Genomic DNA, 22,569 nt, shown 5'->3' on the forward strand with positions numbered 1-22,569 from the left:
ACAATTAAAGGCCCACCCAGCCTCCCCGCAGGAGACAGGTGGAAGAGAGAAAATATGATAGAAAACGGGGATGGTTCCTAGTCCTGCCACCCAGTGGGAAGGTCCCGGTAGATCACCTGACCTACCTGTAGCGAGTGGCTGCGAAATTTGAATTTCTGGTCGGGGACGACGGAGTCTTAGCTATGTATATATCTGCCAGGTAAGTATGTATGAAACTTTATTGTAACATAACAATATCATTTTCATTATTAAAATGAAGTTTTATTGTATACTTACCGAACAATTATGATTATACCCACCCTCCTCCCCTTAGGTGGACGGACGGGCAGAAAGAATTGGATTCACCTGGGCAGTTGTCACCGGTACCTCTTCACCCGCGAGTGGAGGGAGATGACGTCATCACCACCAGTGTTGGCGACGCCGACGCGCTAAATTTGAATTTAGTATCCTGCCGCTTCGTGGGAAATCGGAAATCCGACGGCTCTATAATTGTTCGGTAAGTATACAATAAAACTTCATTTTAATAATGAAAATTTTGTCATTTTTGCCCTTTAACGTTAGGACGAGACATGTATTTGTCCGAAATGTACGCTTATGCTTTGGAAATTACCGAGGGGAACTTCAGAGGTTTGTCCTTTGTTTTCTCCTGGTATTTCCTCTTCTCCTTTGTCCTTTCGCTAACTATTTCGCTAATCTTGTCTCTGGGTAAGAGAGTTCACTTAGGGCCAACAGATCGGACAAGCTGCTTCCCCCTCCTCTACCTTGACAGAGACATTTCTACATGCATTCAGAGAACCCTTTGTTGACTAAACAGGTTGACCCGGAGCTAGTATATTTAACTCCTGGCTTTGCTCTGCAGCACCTTGTTCTGGAGAACCTTTGGTCCACGCAGCATGAGGTAACGGCCTTGGAAGCTACCGCTATGGCAGCTTTCCAGGCCATCTGGCTGGATCTGTGGTCCCTCACAGTATCCAAAGTCGCTGCTTCTTCAGGACCGATAGTTCCCGGAGAAGACTCAGCTTTTGGGAGACTTTGTCAGTCTAGAGGTATGGCTATATCCTGCAAACCTATGGGCCAATCTGGTTCTTAGGAGGAGGAACGCTGTCCTAACTCGTATAACCAGGCCAGCTGGCGTAGAGTGGGCATTTGGTCTTAGGAGTGGACCTTTGCTGGGTCCCGCCTTTCTCTTCCCTAGAGACATGGTGGATACTGTGGTAGACAAACGTAGAGCTGAAGACAGCAATTGTCTTGTCCACCAGGCAGTTGGCAAGACATCCAGGCCATCTCATGCAACTACAGCTAGGCCTCAGAGTCAAGCTAACTCTTCCTCCGCTCCCAAGAAGACTCCTCCTTTGAAAGGCGTGTGAGGAAAGATCCAGCCTTCTTCTTTCACTCCGAAAGGGGATCAACAGCCCCCTCTCAGCCCCGTTCTCTCGTGGGAAGGGAGGTAAGCAAAAGAGGACGAAAGGGAAACGCTAGGTACGACATTCCCCCTCAGCTGCTGCCATCGGACGATGGGTGCTTGGCGAGATATTGGGCAACATGGCAGGGATATCTTTTGCCCTATGAGTTGAGGCTACCTCTCACCGATCATTCGGTCCAACTTCAGACTTACATCCCTGGTTCTGGCAAGGATCTGGCACTCAGGGAAGGAGTGCTGTCAGTGCTGAGCAAGGGAGCTGTGGAAGTCATACGAGAGCCATCACCAGGGTTCTACAACCGACTTTTCCTGGTGGAGAAGGCTACGAGGGCTGGAGACCGGTGATAGATCTCTCTCCCTTGAACTGTGCTCGCCTCTATCAGGGAGAATGACTTCTTGCTTTTGGTGGACCTGAAGGATGCATATTTTCAGATACCCACCCATCAGTCCTCCAGGATGTCCCTTCGCTTTATCCTCAAGGGAACAGTGTTCCAATTCTGGGCACTTTGTTTTGGACTTTCAACCGTCTCTCAGGTGTTCATGAGAGTGTTCACCTTGGTGTCGGCTTGGGCCCATTCAGTCGGTATACATCTCTTGAGGTATCTTGACGACCGGCTAGTCCTGACGAGTTCGCTCTTGCAGTTGCTACAGGACAGGGATCGACGTTTCGATTTTTGTTGCTATCTAGGTATCATGATAAATTTCAAGAAGTCGGAAACCATTCCCAAGCAGAAGATGAAGTACCTGGGCATGCTGATAGATACGGTAGCAGCACGAGTCTTCACCGCAGACTCGAGAATCAGCAAGTTCAGGAAGGCCACTCAACTGTTTCTGTCTCAACAGGAACAGCCAGCTCAGCTTTGGCAGTGTTGTCACTAGAGAAGCTAGTCCCTCACGAGCATCTTCACATGTGGTCTCTTCAGTGAAGACTAAAGGAGTGTTGGTCACAGGCTCAGGATCCTCAATCCTTCCTCATCCCTCTAACAGAGGAAGTGAGGAAGAATTTAGCCTTGTGGCTAGACGACAGGAACCTCTTAATAGGAGTGGAGTTGCGCACTCTCCCTACGGACATGCTTCTGTTCTCAGACGCATTGAAGGAGGGTTGGTGTGCACACCTGGAGGAGTTGTAATGCAGGAGTGTGGGATCGACACAACAAGCACCTTCACATCAACATCCTGGAACTCAAGGCGGCTTTCTTAGCCCTCCAAGAGTTCTGAGATTGAGTGATAGGACACTCCGTGGTGTTGATGAGCAACAATACCACATTAGTGGCATATGTCAACAAACAGGGGGGTCTAGTGTCTCCTGTTGCATCAGTTGACAGTACAGTGCACGAGTGGGCTGTAGCACACTCGGTAGAGCTGTCAGCCAGATACATTCCAGGCAAGAGGAATGTAGTGGTGGACAAGCTCAGCTGTCAGAATCAGGTGATTGGGACCGAATGGTATCTACACCCAAACGTGGCAGAAAAGCTGTTAGACCTGTTCACCACCCGGCACAAGAGAAAATTTCTTGTTTTCTTCTCTGTTGTGCCGGACCCATGGGCAGCTACAGAGGGGTAGCCCGATCTGTTGGCTCTGCTCTCTGAGGCACCGCAAGAGATTCCCCTGTTGCACAACCTTCCATGTCAGCCGCACATAGAACGGTACCACTCGGCAGCACAGTCCCTGTGTCGTCAAGGCTGGCAGTTATCCACCATCTGCGAGCGAGAGGATTTTCCTGCTGCGCAGCAACAGAGACGGCAGGATACCTCAGACAGTCCTCTGCAGCAGTGTACCAAGGAAATTGGTCCATCTTCTGTGGTTGGTGTAGTGGACAGGGTCTCTCTCCGCTCAGAGCCACTCTTCAACAAATTGCAGATTTGCTAGTTTTTCTTCGTCGAGAGGAGCTCCTCTCTGTCTCTGCAGTTAAGGGCTATAGGTCCACTTTGGCCCTGGTCCTGAAACTGCGAGAAGTTGATATTTCCTCTTCTATGGAAATATTTCTTCTTGAGGAGCTGCAAGAGGTCTTGCCCACCCAGGGAACTCAGCCTTCTGAGTGGGATGTGACTCTCATCTTAAGGAGCTTGATTCGTGAGCCTACTGAGCTGCTCTGAGAGTCGTCAGACAGGGATCTGACCCTCAAGACCGTCTTTTTTGCTGGCCCTGTCATCGGCAAAGAGTCTAGGCGAGCTTCATGGTCTCTCTTATTATGTGAAACACTCGAGGGGATGGGGATCTCTTACGCTCGATTTCGTGCCAGATTTCGTAGCGAAGACTCAGAATCCTTTTGGTCCCTAGAGATAGATTCGAGTCTTTTACGATCCCCTCCCTAGAGGACTTTTGTGGTAATGGCCCAGATGAGATGTTACTTTGTCCCGTTAGGGTACAACTGTGCTATCCGAAGAGAACTCGTCATCTCCATCCTGAGTGTCAACGCCTCTTCGTTGGCACCTGGGTGACCAAGAAAGAGGGTGTCCAAGAACATTATCTCTTTTTGGCTTCATGAGGTGATCAGGAAAGTGTTCTCCTCCAAAAGGAGTTCCAACACTGGTACCTTTTGTCCAAGAGCCCACGAAGTCAGAGCTATTGGTCCTACCCCTGCGTTCCACAAAAACCTGTCGGTTTCATAGGTACTGAAGGCAGGGGTTTGGTCCAACTAGACCACCTTCACCTCCTACCTTTGGGATATTCCCCATAGGTCCTTGGATACCTTTTCCTTGAGACCCATGGTGGCTGCTCAACAAGTTGTGTAGCTTACTCAGCTCCTCTAACTGGACAAGGCTGCAACTCGCCTTGTGTAACTGTATGAAAGAGTGTGAATGAGAGAGTGACTGGCTTCTCTTCCTCCTTCATTCTTCTCTCTTCCTATGGGCAGAGAGCTGTGGTCATCACGTGCTGGAAAGGGCGGTCGGTGCAGCTAAGCTATATTACTGAGCTCCATTCTATTCCCTTTCATTAGTGTGTAGAAGCATATGTGTATCTGTCCTTTCCCTTACAAGGAGGGAAGAGGACATTGGCATGAGACAAACCCAATACTTGTATATTTGTTGTCTTGCTTCCGACCTATAAGTTCTTTTTTGCTATTCATAAGATGCTACACCTTCCTCCCTCTTATGAATTGGTCCAGAGGTCTGGCCGTTGGTCTTGCAGTTCTCAAACTCCGATCAATTGGACAGAGGCCAGGTTACCCCCTTGACGATGACTGTCAGATTCCTCTCACCAATCAGTGAGTCTTCCTTATGTTAAGGTCCTCATGCCATCCCTCAATCTGTTCCTGGCCTAAAGAAAAGTGGAATGTTTACGTCCAGTTGGGCTGGACTCCCGACTATCGGACAAGCAGTTACTGCCTAACTACCTTGTTGTTATTCTCTTACTACAGAATTCCAGCCTACACTGAAAGTAATTCCTTATGTAAAGGACCTCAGGTTTGTATAGTTAGGAAAAATACAATTTACTTTTAAAAAATTGTGATTTTTCACTTACAATCATCAACTTTAAATGAACATTTAAAGTTGATGATTGTTATATGTTGATACAGCATAGTACTTGTTGATACAACTGACTAAATACCTGAAGTGGTAATGAAACATTTTGCTACTGTTGAATATTTCTTTCCTCGGAATAAAATCCTAGATGGAGGTTGTTCCTTTGCTTGTTCATCTGTGAGCTGACATTGTAATAAAGACAAGATAAAAATGTTGGAATAACATAAGCAGTATCATTCAAATTATGTATATGAGCATAGCATACAGTAAGTAGTAATTATATCCTGTAACATGAGGCAGAATTAATAGAATCAAAGCCTGTGAGTTAGTTCAGATAGGATTCGATACATAAACACAAGAATAACATTTGTGACACTACTGTATTTGGTAACGCTTGAAATTTTGAAGTGTTGATAATAGTTCAGTTTCTAAAGCTGAGGAGTCACATAAGATCTCTTGCACATGATTACAAAGCGTACATAAGTGTCCTCCCCCTTTATTTGTCACTAAACATAATGTTTCTCAACACTTAGAAATCTGACTGTCTCATTTTGGACAAGGAAAGAAAATTGTCATTAAGAGTACCCAGATTTTCCTTATGTGGAATGCAGTCAAGTTGTTTGACGTGGCTGCTGCTGTAACTATTCCAGTTGTCTCCCAATTATGTACTAATTGAGAAATGTCCAAGAGGTGTTGAAAAACTTTTATAAAGGCATTGTACATATTTTGTGTTATTTCTTTCATCTTGTTTGTTAACAAGCAATCAATGCATCAGTTTAAATTTATGATTTCCTTTGAGGAAAGACGTAGTCTCTTTGGATTAGATATGTATGAGTATTATAGAGTATAAATAATAATTTGTTCATGAAACTACCTGTCAGATATATATATAGCTGTATTTTCTGAAGTCCGACAGAATTTTAAAAACTTCCGACCACGCAGTGGTCGGCCAGGTGGTTAGTACCCATTCCCGCCGCTGGGAGGCGGGTATCAGGAACCATTCCCATTTTCTATTCATAATTTTTCTGTCGCTGGTGCTGAAAACACCTGTTTTCAGTACCTCCGTCTTAGGATTTTGGAAACTTCATTGCCGCTAAGTATCCTAATTGTCTTTTGATTTATTTACTTGGATTTGTGGGATTTGTGGCTAGGCATACGCTATCTTAAATTGATTTGAATTTGATTCATTTTTGCATAAAATATCTTGAATCTAGTTAGGCTAGTTTCAGACGGGGTTGTCTGCAAAGATAGGGTGTGGCTACCGAAAGCTTCGGTAGATCCGCACTTGGTATGTACGAGGGGTATGGGTCTTGCTTCTTTGTTGAGATTTGTCATGTAAGGAGTGTGAACCTGGCTTGTGAGACTTTGTCTAATTCCGTAAGGAAGACGTATGATTTCGTATGTACGCAATTAATCAGTAAACATGTCTAATTCCGTAGGAAGACGTATGATTCGTATGTACGCAATTAATCAGTAACAACAAAAGTCAGGGAGGGTAGTGAACCTGCTAACCTTCCTGTAGACTTTATTTTGCCTAACCCTGTAGTATGGCCTACGGGCTATGAATATGTCTACGAGAGGTGCTCGCTCTCCTTCATTGCTGTGAAGTGCTACTTCTGTAATTGTTACTCCTAACCCTGCAGTGTTTGCCTTCGGGCCCTAAGCAGTGTCTGTAGAGGAATTACCCTTTCTCTGATACTCTTTCGATTCGTATCTTAGAATCGAAAGTGCTTGCTTTAGAGAGTAAAAGTGAAGTGCAGAAGTGCAGTGATACCCCTTGTGTAGTGGAGGGTGCGTCAGATCGGCCTCGTTTCGCCTCTAGGCCGGGACCTCTGCTTGACTCCCAGGACCCGGGGAGGGAGCATGTCGAAAGCCCTAAGGAGGGTTACAAGGAACCCCACCGATCTGGCGTGCCTTCGGCAGTTTCTGATGAAAATCCCCAGACTGCCAAAGTGCGTGCGTGGTGCACGAACCTGAAAGATTGCTTCTCGTCCTCCGAAGCGTCCTCCCCATGCAGGGGTTGGAGCTTTCGGAAGGACTCGCGCCCTCTAAATAGAAGCTTTATAGAAGAGACGCTCTCTCTCTCTCTCTCGTTATGCGTTTCAGTGAGAAGTAAGAAGGTGAACGTCGCCTGAACTCGTGTCCGTCTTTCCACCCGAGAAATACGTAAAAGAAGTCATAGTAGCAGGAAGCTTTTGAGAGGGGGCGGCACGCCCGGGGACGGCTCGGATGGACTCCAGGCGCGCGCGGGTGCACGCCAAGTTTGCGCGCCAGTGGAGCCGAGGCGCGCTCCAGTGGGACGCCGAGCGCGCTCCAGTGGACGCCCGAGCGCGTTTCCAGTGGACGCCCCGAGCGCGTTCCAGTGGACGCCAGGGGGGGGGGGGGAGCGCAGCGCTTCCAGTGGACGGCCGAGCGTGCACCACGCACGCCAGGTGGTGTCGCCTGGCTGAACGTTTCTGTTGAACTCTTCAAGCTCTTGTTTCAGATATTGGGCCTAAAGAATGTTTACCTCTACCTCCGGTGATACCTTCTACCTCACCTGCAAAGAACGTGAAGTAGGCACAGCGTCGGAGGAAGTTTAAAGTGAACAGACAACTTCTTCTTGAAACCCAGCAAGACATCGGGTTTCGTGAATTCAAGAGGTCTCTGTCAATTAATATTGCTTTTCGCATAGGTGGATGGAGTTAAGGAAAGCTCAAGGGAAGATCTCGTTTGCTCTACCGCAACCTTTGCCATTCGGCCAATAAATTTAAGTTGCCACTACCGCGTCAAGACTTTGCGATAAGGCAGTTACGGGTTATGTAAGGCTCGATGTCCTGCACGTCAGGACTCTCGGCAACGTTCAGTGGGATTCTTGCAAAGGCACTCATCAAAAGGACGCTCTTCAGGAAAGCGCAAGACAGGACTTCCTTTGCCATACTGCCAATAAATTTTAAGCTTTAGCAGGCATTAGTTGTGATACGGGAGAGGAAGCTGGTTGGAGAGTTTCTTCCTCTTCCCAGGATAATTTTGCAAGCTTTTTAGCCCATCTGAAAAGGGTTTTTCAGATGATAGAATTTGTTAGTTTCTAGTCGGGACTACGCTGCCGAATTGAACATCGTCGTTCTACCTGCCGTAAGCCCAGTCTCTTAACAGGATTCTGCCCCTTCCTCGTTTGAGACGGGAATCGAAAAAATTAAATGCTTGACTCCCTGGATTACGTTTTGTCAATTCAGTGACTTTCCCCCATTGACAATATACTTTCGTTTTGTCAAGTAAGTGGGTATCCCCTCATTGACAAAATATCTCTTTGTCCCGTAAATGGGTTAGTTCTCATTGACACATCTCATTAACTTGATATTGCGTAAGCGAATAAGCTCTTATTGACAAGATTCGGAAGAGATCTCATTCGTCATTCGCAGACTCCGTACAAGAAATAGACTTGTAGACTACGTCAATGAACGCTTATGTCCAGTAACATAAGAAGCTTGAGCTGACTGCTTCGATTCTCTTAAGTTTTTGTTCATGAAACTTGCCTGTCAGATATGTATGTAGCTGTATTTCCGAATTCAGCTATATATATGTCTGCCAGGTAAGTATGAACAAACTTTATTGTGATATAATTTCATATTTTGCCTTGCGTTATTTACTTCTGTTGGTCAGTCAATACGCTTGCTGTAGTTACCTCTTCGGATGGCAACCGAGAGGTCTATTGTCTTATTTTTAAGGACATTTAATCGTTACTCCTGCAGCCTTCCAGGAGTTTCCGATTTATCTTTTACCGTTGTATGGTAGTGTTCTGACGACACAAACGCATCTATATATTTAGCGTTTTCTGTTTCGCTTAACAAATATACCAGCTTGACAGTCTTTCAGCTCAAAAAAAATAACGGACCATTTCTTCGAGAATAGGGTAGCTGGCAACCCAGACATAAAGTTAAGAGACGACGTTTCGTAAGCTGCTGGCTGCTGCTGTCACGCTGTGTCTGTCTTCCAGTCCAACCGAGCCAGTAACAGATCGGGCGCTGTCATGCGCCGTAGGTTACGTCTCTCTCATCCTGCGGGATTGACTGACTAACCGTATCTCTGTGCTGGCGGTTACGTCTCTCCTGCGGGATTGACTGACTAACTGTAACTCTGCCCTACAATCACGGACTTTAGCCTAAGATTGAGGGGATTTCTTACGTGAATGAATAAACGTTGCATTCGTTTTGCCTTACTATGTTCAACAGAGTTATCTCTTAATCCTTTCGGTGCTCGTTACCGCAACGGTATAGAACTACGAGTCTACCGCAACATTGCACTTTTATATGCTCTCCTGCTTAGGCAAAGCGCAGCCTTATTAGGGAAGTAAGCATACTCGGGGAGGGAATGGATGAGCTTGCTGGGGGGGACCATTTCCTTCCTGAAGAAGTTTGTTTCCCCGAATAGACTGCAATTCAGACCACAGTTTTTTCCTACCGGGAAACTGAAATATATTCAAGATCTAGGAATGATTTCTGAACATCTCTCAGTGCGTTTATTTATCACTGAGGTGATAGAAAGAAGGTGCCGGACATCTGGATAGGGTTTTCAGATGTCCTGGATCTTAATCTGAAAGAAGTAAAAGCGATTCGGTAGTCCCTCCAGTCCTCGTAACGAGTTTTGGGAACCAGTGGTCCAGATCAACTCTGATATTCCACAGCTCTCTCATATCTTAAGAAGTATCCTTCTCTCGGTCCCTGTTCGAGTTTACGAGAAAGCCTATTATAACAACAAGGCGTAGAATGTAACGATCCTCTAGAGTTCTTTACCGGATTGCGAAAGTCCGTACGAATCGTCTCGATCGACGGCAGCAACTATTGACTTCCGAGTGGAATCTTTCTTTAGAAGTAAGTTGAGAGTTGTGGAGACTTTAGGACGCCCTTTCATTCTTCTCTTCGATATGTTGAGGACGAAGAGGCTTCTTCTTCTCTGCTCCCTTATTCTCGATCCGGGATCGTACCATTAAACGCCATCCTATGATATTGAACGGGGATGGATATTTAGTCTCTTTTCCCCTTTTTTTCAATCGCTTAGGAAATGTAATAAGAGGATTTATGACGTCACAGGGAGCGACAATGACGCTGATCGCCCCATGTTGGCCTTCAGGATCCTGGATTCACAGAGGTCACATACTTCCTAGTTCACTTTCCAAGGACCTTTTCCGAGAGAGTCGGTCTACTCTAACTCGAAAGGTACCTCATAACCTCTCCGCTCTGAGTCTTGACTACGTTCAGCTATCGAGATGTTGACAGGAATAAGATTACCGTCTTCCATTTCCGTCTGAAGAATGGGATAAGCTGGCAGTCACAACTATTAAAGATACGCAAATATGTTGTTGACGGCCTTTGGGCTCAGAGATTTGCGTCTGTCAAACAACAAAGCCCTTCACGATCTTTGAGTTCTGTGGAATCTCGAACCTCGCTCACCATCTACTTTTTGTCTCACCTGCCTTTTCTCGGAGTCAGACACTCGTGCGAGATCAGGCGACATATAGTAGCCCTGAGTTTTCAAACATCTAACTCACCTGGTAGTTATATATATAGCTTACGTCCCTGAAGTCACGGCAGAATTTCAAAACTCGCGGCAATCGCCGATTGGGTAGTCAGGTGCACCACCTGTGCGCCCTCTACCAGGTACGTAGCACCATACCAACATTCCTCAGATCTTCCCTGCCGCCGCTACGGTGACATCGTTGGAACTTCGCTCGTTATAGCCCGTGTCTTTTGCAGTATTATTTGGTGAAGTACACTTTGGCTTTGGCTTTCGCTTGATTGGATTTTGATTTCGTTTCGATATTGTTGGTTTGACCTTTGCTTGTTTTTGATCTCTCTTTTTGATTTCTCATCATGTCTGATTCTGCTTCAAGTTTGAGAATGTGTGTGAAAGGTTGCAAGACTAGACTTGCTAAATCCTCTTTAGATCCTCATTCTATTTGTAGTAAATGCAGAGGAAAAGTTTGTGAGATAGGTGATAGATGTGATGAATGTGTGGGCTTGCCTGAGACTGAATGGATTGAATATTACCGCTATGTGCGTAAATTAGAGAAGGATAGGATAAGGAGAGCGAAGAAGACCTTGTCTCGCTCCTCCATAGACAGTCAAGGAATAGATAGTTCTCTATCCCTCGACTAATCCTATTGATCCTCCTCCTGTTGTATCATTACCAAATCCAGTTTCAGAACAGGTAAAAGCCATCACATTAAGGACAATGATGACGGCCATTCAAGCCCTTGGTGAACGGGTAGAATCCCTGGCACAAGACAGGGATAAATTATGGTCTAATATGAGAGATATTAAAGTGAATAGTGAAATTAGTGCAAGTGCAGTGGAGGGTGCGGCCGCTCGGACTTGTCGTGCTCCTAGTCCTAGACCTCTTCCAAGCTCACCAACCCTGTGAGAAGGAAATGTCGACCGACGAAGGGAGGCGAGAGGTTTTAGCTCCCGACAGCGGGTCGTCCCCTCGAGCGTACCTGTAGACGATCCCCAGGACGCTCACCCTCGCTATAGGAAAGGCGAGGTTAAAGTGTTTTCTTCGTCTTCTGACGACGCAGTACCCAGACGGGGCTGGCGTCAGACTTCTAAATCCAGACCCATTAAAAGGAAATCCCAGGACGCCGAGCGTCTTGATACTGGACGCCAGACGATATACGTCAAGAGCGTCCAGGATAGTCATTGGAGCAGCCCCGAGCGCTTCCCTTCAGGTTCCGATATTTGCTCTCCTACCAAATTAAGACGTAAGACGTCGCACAGGCGACCATCGTCTTTGGTAGGAGGCAAGGAAATATTGGAAAGGGGGAAACCTTCGGTGCAAACTGCAACTCCGGATCGTTTCTCTTTCGATTCCGATGCTTGCTCTCCTGCCAAATCAAGACGCATGATGTCGCACAAGCGGCCGTCGTCTTTGGCAGGAAGTAAGGAAGGATCGGACGAAGGGAGACTTTCGGTGCGTGCTACAACTCCTGTTCGCTTCCATTTCGTCTCCGATGTTTGCTCTCCTACCAATATAAGACGTAAGATACCGCACAGGCGGCCGTCGTCTTTGGTAGGAGTAAAGGAAGCATCGGACGATTGGATGCCTTCAGTGCATGCTCCTGCTCCTCCTTCGGAATTGGCGTTCTTCAGGCCCTTTCATCTCAAGACGAACAGAATGAAGAGAGAGAGATTGACTTTGCAACTTCTCTAGTCTGTTCCCAGCAGCAAGAAGCTCCACAGTTTTCCGTACTGCAAGATTTTAAGCAGAAACTCTCCTCTCTTATGCAGTCATATCAACCTGCTACTCTTACTGTTAAACGCCAGGACGAAAAACGTTTTAAAAGCACGACGACAGGACGAAAAACGTCTTGAAACAAGACGCCAGGATGAAAAACATCTTGAAGCAAGACGCAGGACGATAAGCGTCTTGAAGCAAGACGCCAAGACGAAAGAAGTCTTGAAGGAAGACACCAGGACGAAACGTCTTGAAGCAAGACGCCAGGACGAAAAACGTCTTGAAGCAAGACGCAAGGACGAAAAACGTCTTGAAGCAAGACGCCAGGACGAAAAACGTCTTGAAGCAAGACGCCAGGACGAAAATCGTCATGAGACAGGATGCCGAGACTCCAGGCATTCAAGAAAATGCGACAGCAGGATGCACAAAGCAAACATGACATCGCTACATCAGTTGTGTCTCAATCAGAAGAAAGGAATGAAGACATCCCCCATTCTCCTTTTGATCAGATGCAAGTCGTTTCCGAGGAAGAATATCAAACAGATCTACAACCTTCAGCAGATCTTAAAAGGCTTATGAAAGTTTTTTGCGGAACTTTTTCCAGAAAGTTTTTGTGCCAGCTGCCCCTCGTTCTCCACCTTCAGAGTTCACTTTAGGGAAGGCTTCTAAAGAATCCGACTTTACGAAGATGGTATTATCGCGCTCTTCGAAAAGAGCCTTGAAATTAATGAAGGAATGGATGGACTCTAAGAAAGACCAGGGAAAAACAGCTTTCTCATTTCCTCCGGCCAGATTAGCTTCCAGATCCAGCATCTGGTACGACACTGAGAAGTCCTAGGTTTGGGAGTTCCAGCTTCTTCCCATGGGGACTTCTCTAGTCTTGTGGACTCTTCTCGTCGGACGGCCATGGGGAAGACGAAAGTGTTTTGGTCTTCCTCTGAAATGGACCACCTCCTCAAAGGATTTTTAGAGCCTTCGAAGTTCTTTTAACTTCCTAGACTGGACTCTGGGTTCTTGGAAAGAAAATTGAAAACTTGAAGTCTACCAAAACGGAAGAACTCGTTCACCTTATGTCATGCATTGACAAAGCGCTTCGAGACGGGTCGAACGAGCTAGCAGCCCTTTTCTCAGCTGGAATCTTGAAGAAAAGGGCCCAATTTTGTTCTTTTCTTTCGAGTGGAGTAAACGCTCACTCAGAGAGCGGAAACTGCTTTTTTTTTTTCCGCCCCCTATTTCGACTCATCTTTTTCCGCATAGTTTGGTTTTTAAAAAAAGTAAAGTATCCTCAGCTCTGACTCAAAAAGCGACACAAGATCTGATGACTAAAGCAGCAAGGAGACGTTGTTCCGTCAAGTTTTGCAGGACAGAAACTTAAAGAAACCACTCCTCTACCACGTAGTTCTCGGCCCTTTCGAGGTAGATCCCTCAGGAGAGGGAATGCAAGGACCTATTACAAAAAACTCCAAGAAAGGAGGCTTCAGAGGAGGAAGTAATAAAGTCTGACAAGTTCTTCTTCAGACAGTGGTAGGAGCCAGACTCAAAAATTTCTGGCAAACATGGGAGAAAAAGGGAGCAGATCCTTGTCTATTCAGCTTCTCAAAGAAGGATACAAGAGCCCTTTCTGGAAAAAACCCCCCTTAGCAGAAAAAAAAACCGATTTTGGACGTGAGTTCCCTGAATTTTTTCGTGAAGAAAACAAAATTCACTATGGAGACAACGAAATCAGTTCTTGCTGCAGTCAGACGAGACGACTGGATGGTTTCGTTGGATCTCCAGGATGCTTATTTTCACGTCCCGATCCCGACTCCCAAACTCCAGAAAGTACCTAAGATTTGTTTACAAGACAGAAACATTTCAATTCCGAGCTCTTTGTTTCGGTCTAAATACCGCACCTCAAATTTTCACAAAACTTATGAGCAACGTAGCAGCAATGCTACACAAGAAACGCATCAGAGCCTCATTGTATCTGGACGATTGGCTCCTCAGAGCCCATTCCTACGCCAACTGTCTGGAGAATCTTCAGAAAACAATTCGATTATCAGAAGACCTAGGCCTTCTGATAAACCACCAGAAATCCCAACTGATCCCATCCCAGGAAATCTTGTACTTGGGGATGAGGATTCAGAGTCAGGTTTTTCGGGCTTTTCCGTCCAACATTGAACGGAACAAGCTTTAGAGAAAATAAGAAACTTCCTAAAGAAACAGAAGTGCTCTGCGAGGGAATGGATGAGTCTGCTGGGGGACCTTTTCCTCACTAGAACAGTTTGTCTCCTTGGGAAGACTGACCTACGCCTCTGCAGTTTCATCTAAATCAGCATTGGGACAAGAAGAAGACACTAGAGTCAATGTGTATTCCTGTTTCGAACGACATGAAACACTATCTACAGTGGTGGAACGATCCCGTCAAGCTCCAGGAAGGCCTCTCCCTAGAGCAGAGGAACCCAGACCTAGTGTTGTTTTCCGACGCCTCGGACTCGGGCTGGGGAGCAACACTGGAGGGGAAGTTAGAAGTCTCGGGCTTCTGGAACAAGGAGCAAGTAAAGTTCCACATCAATCTGAAAGAATTGACTGCAGTTTTCCTAGCTCTCAAGGAATTAGAGAGCGTAGTCCGGAACAAAGTGGTACAGGTCAACTCCGACAACACAACGGCGTTGGCCTACATCAGCAAACAAGCGGGACTCACTCAGTCTCTCTATACAGAGCAGCAAGGAGAAAGGCTGCCCTCTGGACAAAAGGAAAAAAAAAAAAAACGCTGATTCTGGTAACACGCTTCATTCAGGGAGAAAAGAATGTGAGAGAGCACATCCTGAGCAGAAAACATCAAGTCTTTGACAACAGAATGGACTCTCCATCAGGAAGTTTGCAAGAGTCTATGGCGAATCTGGGGGCGCCCTTGCATAGATCTCTTTGCAACAGCGCAGACAAGACGGATGGAGACTTACTGTTCTCCAGTCCCAGACCCCGAAGCAATCCACATAGATGCGTTCCTTCTGAATTGACACATCTAGACGTGTACGCCTTTCCCCCATTCAAAGTGGTACACAGAGTGTTACAAAAGTTTGTGGCTCACGAAGGAACCAGGATGACTCTAGTGGCACCCTTCTGGCCGACAAGAGAATGGTTCACAGAGGTACTGGAATGGATGGTGGACACCCCAAGAAGCCTTCCGTTAAGAGTAGATCTACTCAAACAGCCCCACTTGGATAAAGGTTATCACCAAAACCTCCAAGCTCTTCAGCTAACTGCCTTCAGACTATCGAAAAACTCACAAGAGCTAGAGGATTTTCGAGGGAGGCAGCGAGTGCAATTGCAAGAGCAAGGAGGTCTTCAACCATTAAGGTATACCAATCGAAGTGGGAGACTTTTAGAGGATGGTGCAGGAACAACTCTATTTCCTCTTCCAGTTACCTCTGTGACTCAGATAGCAGATTTTCTGCTATACCTCAAGAAGAGACGTAACTTTTCTGCTTCTACTATCAAGGGTTATAGGAGCATGCTAGCAGCTGTCTTCAGGCATAGAAACCTTAATCTATCTGATAATAAGGATCTACAAGATCTTCTTAGATCCTTCGAGACAACTAAGGAAAGAAATACAATCCTCAACATCTTGGAATTTGGATGTAGTCCTCAAGTTTCTCATGAGTGACAGGTTCGAACCCTTACAGGAAACATCCCTTAAGGACCTCACCATGAAAACTCTCTTCCTGATTAGCCTAGCAACAGCAAAGAGGGTCAGCGAAATCCATGCCTTCAGCAAAACTGTAGGTTTCAGACAGGGCAAAGCCATCTGCTCGCTACAGTTGGGATTCCTAGCCAAAAAACGAACGCCCCTCTCAACCCTGGCCCAAGTCATTCGAAATTCCGAACCTCTCGGATCTCACGGGTGAGGAAGTAGAGAGAGTTCTTTGTCCGGTAAGGTCTCTGATGGCATTACTTGGAGAGAACGAGACAAATACGTGGCACTTCAGAAGGGCTTTGGTGTTCGGTCAGAAACCCTCTCTGCAAATGTCGAAGAATGCGCTATCCTTTTTTATAAGGCAATTAATTAGGGAAGCGCATTCAGCATGTACGAGCAGATATGAAGCTGCTTAAAGTTAAGACTCACGAGGTTAGAGCTGTAGCAACCTCGGTAGCATTTAAACAAAATAGATCTCTTCAGAATATCCTGGACGCAACATTCTGGAGGAGCAAGTCAGTTTTTGCGTCGCACTATCTTACGCAAGTGCAAACTTTGTATGAAGACTGCTACACACTGGGTCCGTTTGTAGCAGCTCTTTCAGTAGTGGGAAAGGGTCTACCCCTTAAAACCCATAATCCAATACTCTTTTTCTTCTCTTGGAACTATTGAAAAGTTATGGTTGTTTGTGGAGACTGGATGCAGTCTTCCACAATCATTGATCTTTAGTCAGGTGATCAACTTGGGTCCTTAGTAGTGCCCGGAACAAGAGTATTGTAGGGAGTCTAGTCACATAGAGGTTTGACCGGTTGACAGTCTCCAAGAGGTCTTCAGCCCCCTGGGTGGATCGCTGGACCTCATAAGGAAAGCAGACACAATGAGACAGGATATCATTAAAGTCAGCTTCCTTAACAGGTACGAACCCGTAAGTTTGTTTTTATTAACACTTATGTCAATTCCAACGATGATAGCTGTTTCTGACCCTCCACCAAAGGTGTTAATCAGCTATATATATAACTACCAGGTGAGTTAGATGTTTGAAAATGTTATTTTCATGATAAAATAAATTTTGAACATACTCACCTGGTAGTTATATATAATTAAATTCCCACCCTCCTCCCCTCTTAGAAACTATGGGCATGGAAGATCTGAGGAATAGTTGGTATGGTGCTACGTACCTGGTAGAGGGCGCACAGGTGGTGCACCTGACTACCCAATCGGCGATTGCCGCGAGTTTTGAAATTCTGCCGTGACGTCAGGGACGTAAGCTATATCTATAACTACCAGGTGAGTATGTTCAAAAATTTATTTTATCATGAAAATAACATTTTCTTGTTGACGAAGTCGGTTGCGTTTATACACCCCGATGATCGTGTAACATGAGACCAGGTTGGACTGTCAGGCATTCTTCCTTCGGGACTGAATCGCCTTTTTGCTCCTCGCTCCTTTCTCCTGGCACCAGAAGCTCGAGTCAGGAGTTGATTCGCTGACGACGTTGGGTTGCGTTGATACACCCCCAAGGTTTGCTTAGATTGAATCGCCCAGGCAGTCCAGACACTCATCCTTCAGCGAAGAATAGTGCCTTATGGTCTTCAGGGTACAGCCTTGCTGTCCTTGATTCGTCTGACTGGTCAGAACTGGTCGGTCACCACTGACTTTAGTACAGACGGACTGACTGTGCATGTCCAGATCGAAGCTTTCAATATGGAACTTAGACGTAGTCTGAAGTTCTTGATGTCAAAGCATTCGAACCTCTCCTACCTGTTAACTTCTTGCATGTGATCAGGAAGGCCTTCTTCTAACCACCCTAGATACGACAAAGAGGGTTAGTGAGATTTTAAGCCATCGTCACAAGTTTTGGCTTTAGAGAACACAAGGCGGTGTGCTCTCTAACCTTCCGTTGTGGCCTAAGAAGGTACTCCGTTTTTGTCCTTGGGCCAGAGCTTGAAGCAAAGGATGGCACAAGTTAGTGGGCAGGAGCCAGAGAGAGTCCTGTGCCCTGTCGGGTCTCTCAAGTTTTATCTACATAAAACTCAAGAAAGTCGAAGTCAATCGGCAATCTGCAGTGTTCCGAAAAAAGACCCAGACTTGCCCATATCGAAGAACAGCCTGGCTAGTGTTTAAGGAGTTCTTTCAAAAATGCTCCTTCATTGTGTTTGCACAAAGATTTGAAATCTTTATCTGAATGCTCACGAGGTGAGGGCGCGGCCTCGGAAGCATTTCAACAGAGCATGGCACTCAGCAACATCCTGAGTACCATGTTTTAGCGAAGCAACTCTGTGTTCACTTCACACTCCCTGCGAGATGTGAAGATGGCATATAGATCTGCTGCTCGCTAGGGCCATACGTGTCTGCAGACACAATCTTGGGGGCAAGAAGTACCACTCATCCTATCCTGTAGAAAATGGTTAGGAAGAGCTCTTAATTTAGTTGTTGAGTCGCCGACAACGGCGACTTCTTAACTCTTAAGCCTTAGTTAACACACTTAACTTTGGCTAGGTTGGTCAGGTGGTGATATATATATTTAGATATATATATATTTATTTTACTTCTTAGCCCTCATGGTATGGTCAATATGGTCTAGTCACGTCGTGGTCTCGCCCCTGTTGACAGATCATCTGGAGTGCACCAGCTATATAGGTCTCTACCTTGCTGGCAACTCTAGTAGCACAAGCAGACTTACGTGGCAGTAACCACGAAGCCAGCTATGCTAACAGGTGGAACCAAGATGTAAATCATCTGCATGCATTTGTTTCCCAAAATCCTTCTATTCTGTCCCTTCCCACCTCCAAAGGTGGGATTCAGCTATATATATATCTGACAGGTAAGTTTCATGAACAAAATGATATTGTTATGATACAATAAAGTTTGTTCATACTTACCTGGCAGATATATATAATCAAGTACCCACCCACCTCCCCTCAGGGGACAGTGGAAATAAAAATTATGAATAGAAAATGGGAATGGTTCCTGATACCCGCCTCCCAGCGGCGGGAATGGGTACTACCACCTGGCCGACCACTGCGTGGTGTCGGAAGTTTTTAAAATTCTGTCGGACTTCAGAAATACAGTCTATATATATCTGCCAGGTAAGTATGAACAAACTTTATTGTATCATAACAATATCATTTTAAAGTTAATTTTGTGTTCTAGTGCTCTGATGACTGATATGAAGGTATCAGGTGATTAGGATCTGGTTTTGCTCAGAAGTACAGGTTTATATTTTCTTTTTCAGCGAATTTTGGTACTGGTTCATTTTGATGTGGATGGTATTTGTGCCAGCAAAATTCTTCAGTCACTCTTCAGAACAGACCACATATTGTACACAGTTGTACCTGTACAGAAGAGGAGGGACCTAGTAAATGTTTATGAGAATCATGCAGAACAGGTAAGACTGCATAGTTGCTCTGTTTTGAGTTTTTTCTGTTGTACATTTTATTGCATCAACCACCTTCTGCTAGATATATGAAAGCAGGGATTTTACTTGATATATTAAACTGTAATTTACATTTACTATATCATTCAAAAGAATGACAAGAGCCTAATTGAGGGAAGGTATCATCGTGTGCTTTCAGGGTATTTGTGTTTTCTCTTACTATTTGTGTGTGTAAAAGTAAACTGTAAGTACGCATATTCATTTTTCATATGCACTTTGTTTATTTATGATTATGAATCAAGGATCGATGACTGTGCCTGGGGTTGAGGGGCGTAAATGTGGAAAATTGAGAGTTTTCTTGAGATCGTCCCCCAGGTCCTTTGTGCTCGGTGCTGAGGGCAGGCGCGCTCGCGCCAAGCCGTGTATTTGTTCCGATACGTTAATACAAACCATCGGTCCTTTAACAATAGGAAGTAGCTAGCGGCAGCTGGAACGGTTGTAAGCTTCGAACAAGGGGAGAATGGTAGTTAACTGCTTGTCCGACAGTCGCGCGCGCTGGGAGGCAAACAAATCACTTTTGCTTTCGGCCTTGGTGTGACAAGATGTGTTCGTCATTGCTCTGCCCGCTATCGTTGTATGCTTTGGTTTTTGTATCAGCCCTCTTTCTGGTTTGTCTGTGTAGTGAATGAAATAGTAAGTACAGTACTTTCATTTTTGTTTATTGCATATTATTGATTAAACATGGATCAAGAGATGGAGCTTTCGCCGCCGCGCCCCCCAGTCGCCCGTAGAGTGTGTCTGGGCTGGAGGGGCATAAGTGGCGGCGGATTTGCGCTCCTTCGTGGATGTCGATTCACACGAATTGTGTACACGGTGTCGGGGGCGAGAATGCTCCCGAGCCGAACTTTGTGTAACATGTGTGAATTGGTCCGAGGCGCAGTAGGTTCTGTACGGGTGGGGGCAGGAAGAGACGTAGGCCTACAAAGGAGTCGTCGGAAAGCTCTCCAGCAACTCCTTTGGTAACGGATACCTCGTCTTCCTTCTTGCCCCCCCCGGTCAGCCCCCACGTTTCGCGCCTTCCCCTGCGGGGGGGTTAGCGGAGTCCTTCTCCTCACTTGATCCGTCGAGTGTGGGAGGAGGCGCTCGCTACCCGGATGTTCAATTGTACTCGGGGTCTTCCGTCCGCTTTGGGTGGGGTTCGTCTTCCCCCAAGCGTGAGGGAACCCCTCTAATTCACCCGACTGTTTTGCGCTTCCGCATGTGTGCCTTCCGCGAAGGACGACCTGGGACAGGTGTGGGAGTCGCTGGGATTTTAGGGAGTGCCGAGCATCCAGGGGCTAATCCAGCGGTTGGCGGGGTCGGCAGTGGTCACTCATGGTGTGGTGACCACTACTACTTCACCCTTACTACTCCAGGGTACGCCGTCCCTCCGCACTTGGTCTACACTCCTCATTTGACGACTGTGACACCGACAGCCGCAATCCAAATGCTTCTCGTTGCCTGTGGGGCCAAGGAGGGGGCGTGCCACCTCCACCTGGGTTCTTTGTGCTGCCGACCCCGGACTTCCACTGCCCTAAAAGCTCTCCCCCGGACTTGCCTCCTGTACCAAGAATGCAGGTAGCTGCCGACAAGACGCTTGGCTCTCCTGATGCTGCTGCCGTACCTGCCGTACCTATTGCTGGCCCAGCCGCTCATGCCGCTCCTGCTGTTCCAGCCGCTGACGCTCCTGTTGTTCCTGCTGTATCTGCTCCTGTTCCTGTCGCTCCTGCTCGTGGTGGTGCTGCTCCAGGCTCAGGTCTTTCTGGACAGGTGCAGTCGGGCCCTGTTATTTGCTTCGGCAACTGCCCCGGCTCCGTCCTGGATGGGAAGACCTGATGTCTGTCCTGCGAAGCCTGACGAAGAAGAGGAAGGTGTCATCGTCGTCTCTTCGTCGTCTGCTGCCTCCTCTTCCCCTTCGACTTCCAAGGCTACCAAGCCGAAGAAGAAGAAGGTTGCCTCCTCCCCCCCTAAGAAGGCTCCTTCGGGACCTTCTAAGGGCCCGTCTCGCTCCGGCGATTAGGGGGGCTCTTCTGCTGGTCTCCTGTTCCCTCGGGAACAGGGCCCGCTCTCCTTCTGCTAAGAAGAAGAAGACGGGGACCAGAGGAGTACCAGCTTCGGCTGGTACTTCTCACCTGGTGTTAGCGGTTTTTGCTGCTAAACCATGGAATCCCGGCTCGGCTTCTCGTTCGCTCGCCGTCAGAACCGGCACGGAGCAGAAGACTGGCGAGAGTCGTGCAGACGACTCTCGCCAGGCCAGCGGACGCTCTCGCAGCGACCAGCCGGCAGCTCGGGCTGACGTGACTGGCCACGGGCTGAGGCGAGGAAGAGGTCCCCCCGGCCGTCGGTACCAGCGGCTCAACGCGCCGAAAGGACGCTCACCGGTCTCACCGCGACAGCGAGCCTAGCAGGTCACCCGACCGCCGCTCCCATCGGGACCGGGCGGACAGGGCGACCAGCAGCAGCTCGTCTGACGCTCGGGATCGGGGTCGACGTTCTCAGCCGAGCCACTCACCTCAGGTGAGCGGCAAGGCCAGGCCTGCAGCTCGATCACCACCGCGGGTTGGTGATCAGCCGCAGCCCTCCAAGCACGCTGGTCCTGCCAGCGAGCAAGGAGGGAGCGTCAGGTCAGCCTCTCCGGTACCTTCAACCTCCTCGGGATACGCCGGGAAGAGCGAGGTATCCAGGAGTGATCGCGAGGGGTGCGCCTCTCGTGATCCCGCTGCGACGCCGTACGCAATAGGCACGGTTCTAGGACCGGCCAGGACGTACGCGCAAGTAGCTGGAGGCGACCGTGAGGGGTCTGTCGCTGTTCCTCCTTCTGAAGGAGGAGTGTCTCGGGATCTGTTCTTGCTGGAGGGACTGGACGGTCCTACTCCTCAAGATGCGGTTACTCCCGAGATTCAGAGGAACTTTGCTGAGGTCATTAAGCTGATTCATCAGCATAATGACCTTGGGGAAGGATCGCCGCTACCACCTTCTGAGCCCACGTCCCGGCTCGAGTCATTTTGGGGCCCGAAGAGGGAACCCAAGATGACAGTGGGTTTGCCGCGATCGGAGCTTGCCTACTCGGTCCTGGACCAAGTGGAGAATCTCGTCTCAGGGCGAGAGGACTCGCTGAAGTCCGGTCGGTCTTCCAAGCTGCTTCCACCTCCTCTACAGCGTCAGAGGCGTTTTTACGTGCCATCGGAAGATCCGATACCGCCTAAACAGGTTAACCCGGAGTTAGCTAGGCTGACTCCAGGTGTGTCCCTGCAGCAGCTCCTGTCGGAGAACCTCTGGTTCTTGCAGCAGGAGGCACTCGCCCTGGAATCTACCGCTATGGCAGCATTCCAGGCAGTCTCTTGGTTGGATCTGTGGTCCCTCACAGTATCCAAAGTCGCGG

General features: G+C 47.4%; 1 protein-coding gene across 1 annotated transcript in view; it reads left to right on the forward strand.

Annotated features, from left to right (window-relative positions):
• The first annotated feature begins 1,199 nt into the window (after positions 1 to 1,199).
• The window catches only part of LOC135226718 (cell division control protein 45 homolog), a 295,413-nt gene continuing 274,043 nt past the window's right edge, over positions 1,200 to 22,569 (forward strand). The window contains 4 exon segments of the mRNA XM_064266425.1: positions 1,200 to 1,363; positions 2,264 to 2,546; positions 2,711 to 2,848; positions 19,008 to 19,160. Coding sequence (XP_064122495.1) covers positions 1,200 to 1,363; positions 2,264 to 2,546; positions 2,711 to 2,848; positions 19,008 to 19,160 — 738 coding nt within the window.

This window comes from Macrobrachium nipponense, chromosome 15 (assembly GCF_015104395.2).
Source record: "Macrobrachium nipponense isolate FS-2020 chromosome 15, ASM1510439v2, whole genome shotgun sequence".
Lineage (NCBI taxonomy): Eukaryota > Metazoa > Arthropoda > Malacostraca > Decapoda > Palaemonidae > Macrobrachium > Macrobrachium nipponense.